This window comes from Eubalaena glacialis, chromosome 13, assembly GCF_028564815.1.
Source record: "Eubalaena glacialis isolate mEubGla1 chromosome 13, mEubGla1.1.hap2.+ XY, whole genome shotgun sequence".
In the NCBI taxonomy this organism is placed as follows: Eukaryota; Metazoa; Chordata; class Mammalia; order Artiodactyla; family Balaenidae; genus Eubalaena; species Eubalaena glacialis.
In genome coordinates, this window is record NC_083728.1 from 24,806,971 (window position 1) to 24,819,850 (window position 12,880).

General features: G+C 42.5%; 1 protein-coding gene across 5 annotated transcripts in view; it reads left to right on the top strand.

Moving 5' to 3' along the window:
- Positions 1-12,880, top strand: part of LOC133104081 (short transient receptor potential channel 4-associated protein) — a 159,255-nt gene that overhangs the window by 137,501 nt on the left and 8,874 nt on the right. For 3 of the 5 annotated variants that reach the window (XM_061209750.1, XM_061209752.1, XM_061209753.1), the window contains 2 exons: positions 8,018-8,184; positions 11,058-11,189. In XM_061209750.1, coding sequence (XP_061065733.1) covers positions 8,018-8,184; positions 11,058-11,189 — 299 coding nt within the window. The remainder of the gene's footprint in view (positions 1-8,017; positions 8,185-11,057; positions 11,190-12,880) is intronic. The other 2 variants (XM_061209751.1, XM_061209754.1) reach the window with 1 other exon arrangement.

A 12,880-nucleotide genomic window follows, 5' to 3' on the forward strand; every position in this document is an offset into this window, starting at 1 on the left:
ACTATCCTCAAAGAAGCAGTGATGACAGTGTGTCATCAAATAGAGAATATTAATAATGAGATATGAGATATAAAAAGCCAAATGGAAGTTCCAGAGATGAAAAATACAATAACTGGAATGAAAAGTTCACTGAGAGAGAGAAAGGAACAGAAAAAAATAGAAATAATAGCTGAAAACTTCCCAAATATGATTAATGTACACATCTGAGAAGTTCAAAGAACTGCAAGTAGAATAAACTCAAAGATTTACACCCATTCACATCATATTGAAAATGCTGACAGAGAAAATCTGGAAAGTAGCAAGGGAAAAATGACTCATCATGTTCAAGAGTATCCCAGTAAGATTATCAGCTTACTTCTCATCAGAAATGATAGAGGCTAGAAGGGAGTGGGATGACATATTCAGAGTGCTGGGAAAAAACTCAGCCAAGAATTACATCCAATAAAACCTTCTTTCAAAAATGAAGGTGAAATAAACAGCTTCCTAGATTTTAAACAAGAACTTAGGGAATTTACTACTAGCAGACCTGCCTTAGGAGAAATACTGGCTGAACGCAAGTTACCTCGGCCAGTAATTCAAATTCACACAGCAAAAACACGGAGCATCAGTGAAGGTAATTGTATAATAATAAAAGACCATATATGTGCATATTTCTTCTCAACTAATTTGAAAAGCAGTTGTATAAAACTATGTGTTTATAGTTGCATTGTTGAACCTATAACATATAGAAATGTAATATATTTGACAATAACAGGTCAGAGAAAGTGGGTGGACCCAAAGTTGTATTGGAGTAAGGAAATTGGACAAGGTGGTAACTCGAATTGACAGGAATCAGTGAAGAAAATCAAAATGGTAAATAAGACGGTCACTATAGCAGACTCTGTAAATATTTACTTGCTCTCCTTTCTTTTCTCAGCTGCTTTAATGGACATACAATTTTATAAAGTAATAATTATAACAGTGTATTGTGTAACAATGTATACAATGTATTATACAGTATATTGTATTGTTCGGCTTTTAGCATATGTAGATGTAGTATGCATAATAATAATAGCACAAAAAGGGGGAAGAGGGAGCTCTGGGAGCCCTGGAATTAAGTTAATTTATATCTGAAAAAGAGTCTGTCAAGTTAAGATGTATATTGCAGGCAAGCCTTGTAGCAACTGCTAAGAAAGTAACTTTAGAAATATAGTGAGAAAGTCATTAAAGGAATTACAGTGTTATACTAGAAAATATTTACTTAATGCAAAAGAAAGTGTTAAAGGAAAACTAGAGGAATTTTAAAAAGTGAGCTATATAGAAGACAAAAAGTAAAAGGCAGAAGTAAATCCAACTTTGTCAATAATAACATTAAATGTGAATAGGTTAAATAATTCATTCAAAAAACAGATTGTCATGTTGGATTTTTTAAAAAGATCCAATTATATACAGCCTACAGGATACACACTTTCTATTCAAAGGTAGAAATAGGTTGAAAGTAAATGACAGAAGAAGATGTATCATGCAAAAGACAACCATAAGAAAACTGTAGTGGCTGTACTAAGAGTGACTTTAAAACAAAAATGTTATCAGAGATTTTAAAAATAGATTTTATAATAATATAAAAGGGTGAATCTATCAAGAAGATATAACATCGTGTGTATCTAACAACAGAGCCAAAAATAAGTAAATGAAGCAAAACCAACAGATTCAAAGAGAGAAATAAGCAGTTCAACATGATAGTTGGAGACTTTAATAACCCATTTTCAATAGTGGACAACTATATAGAAGATCAGCAAGGAAATAGAAGACTTGAGCCACACTATAAGCCAACTAGACTGAACTGATATATGTATAGAACACTCCACCCAACAACTGTAGAGAACATATTCTTCTCAAGTACACATGGAATGTTCTCCAGGATGGACCATATGCTAGGCCTTAAAAAAAAAAAAAGAACAACTCAGGAAAGTTAAAAGGATTAAAATTGTACGAAGTATGTACTCCAATCGCAAGGGAGAGATATTAGAAATTAATAGCAGAAAGAAATTTGGGAAATTCACAAATGTATGGAAATTAAGCAATACACTTGTAAATAACTGATGGTTCAAAGATAAAATCACAAAGGAAACTAGAAGATATTTTGAGATAAATGAAAATGAAAGCACAACATACCAAACTTATGGAATGCAGCTAAAGGATGCTTATAAATTTATAGCTGTAAATGCCTACGTTTAAAAAGAGCTCAAAAAATAACCTAACTTTCCACCTTAAATCATTGAAAAAAGAAGAGCAAACTATATTCCCAAAGCAAACAGATGAGAATAAATAATAGGATTGGATTGGAAGTTAATGAAATAGAGAACAGAAAAACAATAGAGAAAATCCACAAAACCAAAAGTTGGTTCTTTGAAAAGGTCAACAAAATTGACAAACCTACACTGACCAAGCAAAAAAGAGACAAGATTCAAATTACTAAAATCAGGAATGAAAGAGGGTATATTATAACCAACCTTACAAAGATTTTTAAAAAGGACTCTAAGAGAATACTATAAACAACTGTATGCCAATAAATTAGATAACCTAGATGAAGTGGAAAAATTATAAGAAAGATACAAACTCCTGCAACTGACTCAAGAAGAAATAGAAAATCTGAACAGACCTATAACAAGAGATTGAATTAGTGATGAAAAACTACCCCAAAGACAAGCCCTGGCCCAAAAGGCTTCACTGGTTAATTCTACCAACCATTTAAAGAAGTAACACCAGTACATCACAGACTCTTTCATAAAATAGAAGAGGAAAGAACTTTTCTTAACTCATTCTATGAAGCCATATTACCCAAATATCAAAACAAGACCAAAAGAAAAAAAGACATCACAAGGAAATTACAGACTGATGTGTCTTACAAGTATAGATGCAAAACCGCTCAACAAAATACTAGCAAACAAAATACAGCAGCAAAAACAGATTATATACCGATCAAGTGTATATACATAACTAAGTGGGATTTATGCAAGGTTGGCTCAGTATATGAAAATCAATTTAATATAGCATATCAATAGAACAAAGGACAAAAACGACATGATTATTTCAATAGATGCAAAAAAAGCATTTGACAAACTCCATCTTCATGATAAAAACATTCAAACTAGGAATAGAAGGGAATTCCTCAACCTGTTAAAAAGCATCTACAAAAAACCCACAACCAACATTATACTTAACAGCTGAAGACTGAAAGCTTTTCCCTCACTAGGATCAGAGCAAGACAAAGATATCTGCTCTTACTACTTGTATTCAACATTGTACTGGAGGTTCTGGCTAGGTAGTTAGGCAAGAAAAAGAAATAAAAGGCGTCCACATTAGGAAGAAGTAAAACTATCTCTAGTCACAGATGACGTGATCTTTTATATAGAAAAACCTAAGGATCCACTAAAACACCGCTAAACCAATAAACAAGTTCATTCAACACAGTTTCAGGATGGAAGATCAGTATACAAAAATCACTTGTATTTCTATACAGTAGCAATGAACAAACCAAAAATGAAATTAAAACAATTTCATTTAAAGGAGCATCAAAAAAGAATAAAATACTTAGTGATAAATTTAGCAAAGAAATATAAAACTTATACTCTGAATTCAAAGTGTAAAACATCATTGTTACTGAAAGAAAGAAAACCTAAATGAATGTAAGGACAGCTTATGTTCATGAATCAGAAGAGTCAGTATTGTTAAAGTAGCAATATTTCACACCTTGATCTACAGATCTATCTACAGATTCAACATGGTCCCTATCACAATCCCCACTGGGTTTTTTGCAGAAGTGGACTAGCTGGTCCTAAAATTCATTTGGAAATGCAAGAGGCCCAAAATAGCCAGGACAATCTTGAAGAAGAAGAACAAACATGGAGGACTTACATTTCCTAATTTTTCAACTTAGTACAAAGCTGTAGTAATCAAGACAGTGTGCTACTGGCATAAAGAGAGACATATACAATGAAATAGAATTGAGAGTTCAGAAATAAACGCTCACTTATGTGGTCGGTTGATTTTCAACAAGAGTGCCAAGACCATTCAGTTGGGGAAACAATAGTCTTTTCAACAAATGGTACTGGGACCATTAGCTCTCCACATGCAAAAGAATGAAGTTGGAACCCCCTACCTCACATCATATATAAAAATGAACTCAAAAAGATCAAAGACCTAAATGTAAGAGCTAATCCTGTAAAACGCTTAGAAGAAAACAGGGATAAACCTTTATGACTTTGGATTTGGTGGTGGTTTCTTAGATGACACTAAAGCAGAAGCAGCCAAATGAAAAATAGGTAAATTGGACTTCATTAAAATTAAAACCTTTTGTGCTTCAAAAAACACCATCAAGAAAGTGAAAAGCTGGAATGGGAGAACATTTTTGGAGGGTGGAGAACATTTTTGCCAACCATATATCTAATAAGGGACTTGTATCTAGGAGATATAAAGAACTCCTACAGCTCCATAATGAAAAGACAACCCATTTCAAATTATGGGCAAAAGATCTGAATAGATTTTCTCCAGAGAAGATATAATAATAGCCAGCAAGCACATGAAAACATGCTCAGCATCATTAGCCATCAGGGAAGTGCAAATCCAACCCAAAATCAGATACCACTCCACACCCACTAGGATGATTATCATCAAAAAGACAGATAACATGGGGCTTCCCTGGTGGCGCAGTGGTTAAGAATCCGCCTGCCAATGTAGGGGAAAAGGGTTCGAGCCCTGGCCCGGGAAGATCCCACATGCCGCAGAGCAGCTAAGCCCGTGTGCCACAACTACTGAGCCTGCGCTCTAGAGCCCGCGAGCCATAACTACTGAGCCCACGCACCGCAACTACTGAAGCCCGCGTGCCTAGAGCCCGTGCCCCGCAACAAGAGAGGCCACCGCAATGAGAAGCCCGCGCACCGCAACGAAGAGTAGCCCCACTCGCCGCAACTAGAGAAAGCCCGCGTGCAGCAACAAAGACCCAATGCAGCCAAAGATAAATTAATTAATTAATTTTTTTTTTTTTTTAAAAAAGAGACAGATAACAGGTGTCGGCAAGGAGATGGAGAAATCAGAACCCTCATTCCCTGTTGGTGGGCATGCAAAATGGTGCAGCCACTGTGGAAAACAGTCTGTCAGGTACTCAAAAGGTTAAACATAGTTTCCGTATGACCTAGAAATTCCACTTGTAGGTATATACCCAAGAGAAATGAAAACATATGTTTACGCAAAAACTTAGACACGAATGTTCATAAGAGCAGATTTACTATAGCCAAAATATGGAAACAACTCAAATGTCCATCAACTGATGAATGGATAACAATGTGGTATATTGTATGTAATAGAATATTATACAGTAGTTTAAAAAAATGAAATACTGTTACATACTGCAACCTGAATGAATCTTGAAAACATTGTGCTAGAAACAAAATAACACAAGTTGTATGATTCTGTTTATATAAAATGTCCTGAATAGGCAATTCCATAGAGACAGAAAGTAGTCTAGTGGATGCCTGGGGCTGTAGGGGCTTGGCAGGAAATGGGGAGTGACTGCTAATGGGAACAGGATTTCTTTTAGGGGTGATAAAAATGCTCTAATATTGATTGTGGAGATGGCCGTACAATTCTGTGAATATATTAAAGACCGATAAATTGTACATTTGAAAGGGGTGAATTGTATGGCATGTGAATCATAGCTCAGAGTTTTTTTTTTTTTTTTTAAAGTGAGTGTGCCCCAGGGTACAGTACAGATATATGGAGGGTGGTACCCACTTTAATCAGTATTGTGGAGCTGAAGAGATTTGGAGGGAAGCACAGGCCTCTTAAACTAGTTTTTCCATCCTCATCCTTGGGAATCACCTTGTTACTAAGCTCTGGCCATTGCTTTCAGGACTGTGATTCTTGAAAATATTTATCCCAGAGAGTTTCTTGTCAGGCCTTTGCAAACCAGGCACCAAAAGTTGGCAGTGACTCGGCAGAGTCCAGGCTGCCTGCATCTCTCTTTCTCCACAGACGCTCATTACTGAGGAGGGCTCGTGCGCCGTCCACCGCCCCTGCTCCTTCCACAGACGTCCTCTCCCGCAGTCCCCCCCAGACCCCCAGGCTAGGTGATGAGGACGCTGAGGCGCTGGAGGCTACACGGCAGGTGTGCAGCAGAGGCGCGATTCTGCGTGGTAGCTCTTCAGATTCTCTTTACAAATCAGTTGACTCTTAAACTGTTCTGGGAGCGGGGCCAAGGAGTCCCAAGACGTAAATTGAGTAATTATGGTTTTCCTCCCAACATGCAAGAAAAGATATGTGAATAGATAGAATTTTCTCAATTAGATTTTTTCCAGTAAATTTTTCTTAGTCTTTGCTGGCTGTCACTTTCGTTGCCATTAAGAGCTTGCAGATTAAAAGGAAGAAAACAAATAGCAAGCAAGCATTAGCAAAAACTCAGAGTTCGTTTTCTACTTCTGTTTAACACATACTTGTGTGTTGGGTACATGTGCCCTGCATTTTTTAAGCACTTTCAACATATTAAATCATTTGATCTTTGCAACATTAGTAAGAGATAGGTACTGTTGCCATTATTTCTGTTTTACAGATGAGGATGGATACTGAAGCATAGACACATCAACAGACTTCCCCAAAGCCACCCAGCAGTCTGGCTCCGAGTCCTTAACCCCTGTGCTGCACTGCCTCTCTGTCATGCTTCGTTCAGCAGCTGGTCGTCTTTCAGCTTTTATATTAGTGATGTAACATGGCTGGAAAAAATAGTTCTAAGTCTGTAGGGTGGAGTAAGTTAGGTTTTTTAGGTCATGATTTCACCATACAGAAATCATAACTGCGTGCGCCTCACCCGAATATATCTCATGACCACTGCTCTGTACCACATAGACTTTCTGGCCTTTTCAAAAGGCCTCTAGGGCAACAGTTCCAATAGGAGCTTAAAAGGACCTTAGTAGTTACTGATTCATCCTTTCACCTTAAAGATGAGGAAAACTAAGGGGAAGTAAATCCTAAGGTCTCCTGACTCTGACCTTTTAAAATAATAGGGACCTAAGAGTGAGGCTTCCCAAGAATCAGGTGCTGGGCTTTCTTGTGTCCTCCTTCACTCCTCACAGGAACTCTAGCCGACCGCTGCAGCACTACTGTTCTTCCCGTTTACAGAGCACTTGAAAGCCTGACGAGGAGTTGACTTGCCCAGGGTCACACAGCCAGCAAGTTGTCGTTCCACAGCCCGCCCTCAGTCTTCATCCCTTTGCTCTGCCCCATTCCCAAGAGTACCCTCCACTGTGGCCTGCATGACCCACTGAGACTTTTTTGTTAACTGGGTAGTAGAGGAAATGAGATGGTTTACCTAAAGCCCAAAACCCAATGCCTGACACATATTGTGTCCCATGAGTATTATGTAGCTTTTGCTGTTGTCACTAATAATGCAATTGGGTAAAATGAAAACCTGCTAGTAGATAATATGTTCATCTGTATCACTAGTATTGATTGTGATGCCTCGTCTGCCTTAGGAAACTTTCCATGGCTGTTTGAAAAACAGGAGGGAAAAAAATCTTCAAAAAGCATCCATTTTAGTCCTTCAGCAGTGCCCCCTTGTGGCATCTAAGCAGAGGGACCAAGTACTCAGAGCCCTTTGTGACCTGAAGAGAATTTGACACAGTTTGCTGCTGGACATCTGTCTGGGCACTTTCTCGGGGTGGGCGTGGTGGGTCTGGTGGTGGCAGGAGAAGGGATTTGGGGGCAGGGCATGGATCAGGTTACTGGGTTGGCTGTGTCAGAGTATTTTTTACTGGGTGTTAAAAGCTGATGGGATAGAATTGCAGAGTCCATGTTCCTAAGTTTCTAAGCTTCCCTGAACCCGGTGGCCTGGAGAGAGTTTTGTGGCTTTCAGAGTCTCTGTCACGGACTCAGGGCCCAGTCTGATGGCTCTGTTACCTCAGGTCTGTTCAGAGCAGGTTTGAGGGGCAGAAACATGTTTCCTCACGAGCAGTGATTGAACCCTGTCTCCTGGTGGCTGTCTCAGCCTCCATTGTGTTCCCTCCTCCAGGGGCTTCGGAGGAAAATGGCCTGCCTCACACTTCAGCTAGGACCCAGCTGCCTCAGTCAATGAAGATCATGCATGAGATCATGTACAAACTGGAAGTGCTCTATGTCCTCTGCGTGTTGCTGATGGGGCGCCAGCGAAACCAGGTGGGCCCTTCCGCCACATCTCAGAGCAGGAGGAGCCGCGGGCAGACACTTCCCAGGCACTTGTTAGGCCACCCCTCACAATGCCTCTGTCTGTGGCCCAGCAGAACGAGGGGTTGGGTCCCTTATCCCTGTTTTACACATCAGGAAACCAGTCTGATTCCGGGGCTCATAGTCTTTCCACTGTACCTTGCTGTGGGCATCATTTCTAGACAGAGCATTGGTGCCCCGGGCAGGAGTGGGCGGCTTAGCCATGTTATCTGACCTTGTTAATGTGCAGAGTAAAGGGTGGGTGTCTGCCCTATAGATGCACTGGAGGAGTTGCCAATCTGATGGGGGCTTGGGGTGGTGGGTTGGAACTGTGTCAAGTTATGAAAACTAGGCAACTGCGGGGGGTCCAGCCATGCTGAGGTTCCTTGAAGCAGTTCCAGGAGGGAGGAGCAAGGAGGAGGGGGAGGGCTCTAGAAGTATGCAGCACTCCTCAAGATGCATAAGTCGCCCACTCTTGCTCCCTACGCATTCGCCTAGGGGTGAAACGAGGCCTGGGGGGGAGGGGTGGGCTAAGGGAAGGGGAGCTGGGAACTCAACAGTCCTTGAGCACCTTTTTGAGTTAGGGACTGTACTCTCACACAGCTCTCTGTGAGATGGGTGCAGTTATCACAAGTTTAGAAGTGAGGAGCAGTTTTAGAGAGGGAAGCAGGGAAAAGACTGGCTGAAAAGATGACATCTGGCCCGGCAAAGTCCTGAAGAAAGCGAGGAAGCCAGGCATGCTGACCCTCAAGGCAGCCTGCCAGGTAGAGGGAGCAGGCCCAGATGGGAAGTAGGTGCGAGCCTGCCTGGTGGGTTGGGGGATGGACAGGAACCAGCAGCGAGGGGAGGTGGGTTGAGGGGTCGCGCGGGGACCAGGTCGCGTTGGGCTTTCATAGGCCATTTAAGGGCTCTTGTGTTTATACTCTGAGTGAAACGGGAAGCCATCCTCTGGCTGCTGTGTGAAAGAGCTCACAGTAGCTAGGACCAGCATGTTAGTGGCAGGAGTGGTGAGAGGTGCTTGCGTTCTGGATCTATTTTGAAGGTAGAACAGGTAAGATTTGCTGATAGGTTAGATGTGGACCTAAGTGGAGAGAGGAGTTAAAGGTAACTTCCTTACCTCTTTCCAAGCAGGTGGGAGGAATGGTTTGCCATTTATTGACATGGTTAAGACTGGTGGGTAAGGATTGGAGGGGCAGACGTCTGAAGGGAGGAAGGGGAGGAGTTCAGTTTGAACAAGTTAGGTTTAGGTGTCTGTTAGAATTGGCATTTGGCTGACCTGCACCTGGAGTTAGGGGAGAAGAGGGGCCTGGAGGTATAACTTCGGGCGTCATCACCCTGTGGTTGGCATTTAAAACCAGGATGCTGGATGAGATCCTGCCCTGATGTCCACAGCACTGGGGCTCCTTCCTTTAATATGGAATATATTTCTTATAAAAAATATTAGTCACGATGTCTTACCTGTGTTGAGTGCTTTTTCTTTTTTGAGGCACTTTCATAGTCATTCATATTTGAATTTGAGGTTATTTGGTAAGTTATACAGCAGATGGTGACCTGTACCCCACTTGATGCTTGTGAAAACGAAGATACAAAAAAGGGCCCTGCTCTCAGTCTCCAGGCATCGTGAGAGCCAGGATTTAAACTCTGCTGCCCTGACTCTTCTTTCTGTCCCCTCACCATGACAGTTCCCTGCTCCCTGAGCCTTCCTGTTACCAAGTTTCTATGAATCATTGTGGTCTTTAGTTAAACTGTGATTACAGCCTCCGCTTCCTTGGGAGGGACCATCAGCTGGCCTCAGAACCCTGCCTTCCTGAGAACCAGTGTTATGCTGGTGTGTCCTTATTTGCACAGTCAGCATTAACTGAGTTCCTACTCTGTGCTAGGCACTGTGGGGACATGGATTCACAGACCCCGCCTAGACCAGGACAGCAGGGGGAACAGTTTCCCCGGCCAGGTCCCCCAGAAGGCCCCTCCTTGGAGTGACCTTATTATCGTGCACTCGGGCCAGGTTCTCTGACCAGTCTTGGCTAAGTTGAAATCACTAGACTGGAAATGCTCACCAAATGTCCTAAGTTCCATCCCTCTGGTGCTAATGAAAATAATCAATACAACAGTCATTTTTTCCAGCGCTTCCTGTAAGTCAGGCCCTGAGCTTCCCCCACATTACCTCATTCAGCCCTTTCAACAGCTTCATCAGCCCTCATTTTCCATCAAGGGACTCAGGCTTAAAGAAGAATGTTGCCCAGAGTCACAGCACTGTCAAGTTCTGGTCTCCCAAGATAAACACCAGCCTGTGGTGGGCGGGGAAGGGACAGGCTTTCAGATGAGAACACCTGAGTTAGGGTGACATTTCCACCCCTGCCTTGGCCACATCAGTCCTGGTAAACTTTCCTTTCCTCTGTAAAATGGGAATTAGTAAGTACTGGGGCTGTGCTCTGGACTAGACATACATTTTCTGACTTTATCCTTACAACAGCCCTGAAAAGGAGTAATAGTTTTGTTTTATGTTATGTAAAAAATTATTTTAATAGGTCAGTAATTCACATAGTTCTGTATTAAAAGGTGTAAATGAGTATGAGTGAAGCCTTTCTCCCCTCTGATCCTGAACATTCAGGGTTCTCCCATGAAGCATCTAATTTTACCAGTTATTAATGTCTCCTTTTAGAGAGTTTAAAAGTATGTTTGTGCGTAGTGGGAGTGGTGGTGAGGGTAGAGTAAGTGTGGCTGTTTTCTTTAAACCTCAGCAGTGCTCTCGTCATCCTGAAGCCTCATGGTACCTACCTGCCCAGGCGTTGATAGGCCTCCACAGCACATTTGTCTTAATGCTTTTGCCTTCCTGCCCCATCCAGGTTCACAGAATGATTGCGGAGTTCAAGCTGATCCCCGGGCTGAATAATTTGTTTGACAAACTGATTTGGAGGAAGCATTCAGCATCTGCCCTTGTCCTCCACGGTCACAACCAGAACTGTGACTGTAGCCCGGTGAGCAGGGACCCTGGTGACAGATGGGCTTTGCTTGCCAGAAGTAGTTGTTTCAAGACCTGCTGTTGGCCCTTTGAAATCTCATTCTTTGAGAGTAGAGCAGAAACTGAAAGTCATAGCCTGTGTAACCCCATAATTGGAAGCCACCTTGGGGAAGGATCTGACCCCCACCCTTCACCTATCCAGAAATCCCTTTTGAGGCCCTCCAGCCAGCCTTCCCTTGTTCACCTCTGGGCAGGGCACTCACTTTCCTCCAGACAGGGCCACCCTCTCTACTATGGAACAGCAAGTTTTTCCTCATTCTGTTCTCTATCCCATTGTAATTTACATCCACTGATAGTAGGTTTGCCTTCCAGAACCACGCCAGTGGTCTGCCTCCAAAATGGGCTTTAGGAGGTTTTCTCTTTTTTAAGGGTCAAGGGCTCACCTTTGCTTGGTCTTTCTCACGGTGCCCTAGAGAGCACTGAACTGGGAGTCAGGAGCCCTGTTGTGCCACTCAGCTTTTTGGGAGAGCTTGAACAAGTCACTGAATCTCTGAGCCTCTGTTTCTTGCAAAAGAAAGATCATCGGCTATCAGCATGAGGGGGAAAGTGCCACACAGCCACCAGGCCCAGTGACATGCATCCTCCCTGGTCTCTAAGCTACATTCTGGGGACTTTCCTCAGTGCTGTATCTTCCAGTTTACTGTTTTTCTCCTTGGCTTTGTCAGATTTACCTTTCAGCACATCCATTTGAGTTAATTTCAAGTGAATATATTATGCATTTCTAGACATTTTGTCTGGATCTTTGTCAAAAGCTACGTGGTCTTTTATTCATTATGTTAATATTTTGTTCTTCTGTTGTATTTTCTGTCTTTAATTTTATCTCTTTAATTATTCATAACATACTTTTTTATGGTCTTTTTTGGATTGCTCATGGGGTGCTACTTGTGTCTGAGTCCTCAGACTCACCTCGGGGTGGAGTGTTGCCTTGTGTTCTGTACTGTTGTAGAAGGTCACCTTCGGGGGAAGGGGAGCTTGTTTTCCCTGTGAGTACCTGTGTAGCATGGGCCCTGGAAGTAGTCCTATAGAACATTTGGCTTTTGTCTGCCAGGTACTTCAGGGGGCATGGCATCCCAGGGCAAGGTTTCATTTTGAGTGTCTGCCCTCCCACTCTGGTAGTATGAGCCCAGGGTCCTCCTGGGGACCTGGGGGCTCCCCTCCACCACCAGCAGCACCCTGGCAGAGACAGGCTTCTTTGCCAGCTCCCTGGGCTGGTAGGTGGGGTTTTTCTAACCCTTTTTTCACCAAATGTATACATTCTGCAGGCTTTCTATGGGCCCAAGGTTCTTTCTGGTCCCTGCAGAGCATTGAAACCCAAGCCCTGGCCCGAATAAGTCTCATTTCCACTTCTCCACCCGCCCAGGGTTGCCAGCCATCAGCTCTTGTGCTCACGGCTCTGAACTCGGTCCTTTCATTTCTGGTTCTAGTGGAATTTCCTTTCTTTCCTATGAACTTAGCCTCACATTTAAAATAATTTCAGTTTTTTTTTTTAAGACGTTTTTTTAAAAAATTAATTTATTTTATTTTTGGCTGCATTGGGTCTTCATTGCTGCCCGCGGGCCTTTCTCTAGTTGTGGCGAGCGGGGGCCTGCGGTGCGCGGGCCTCTCACTGCGGTGACCTCCCCCGTTGTGGGGCACGGGCTCTAGGTG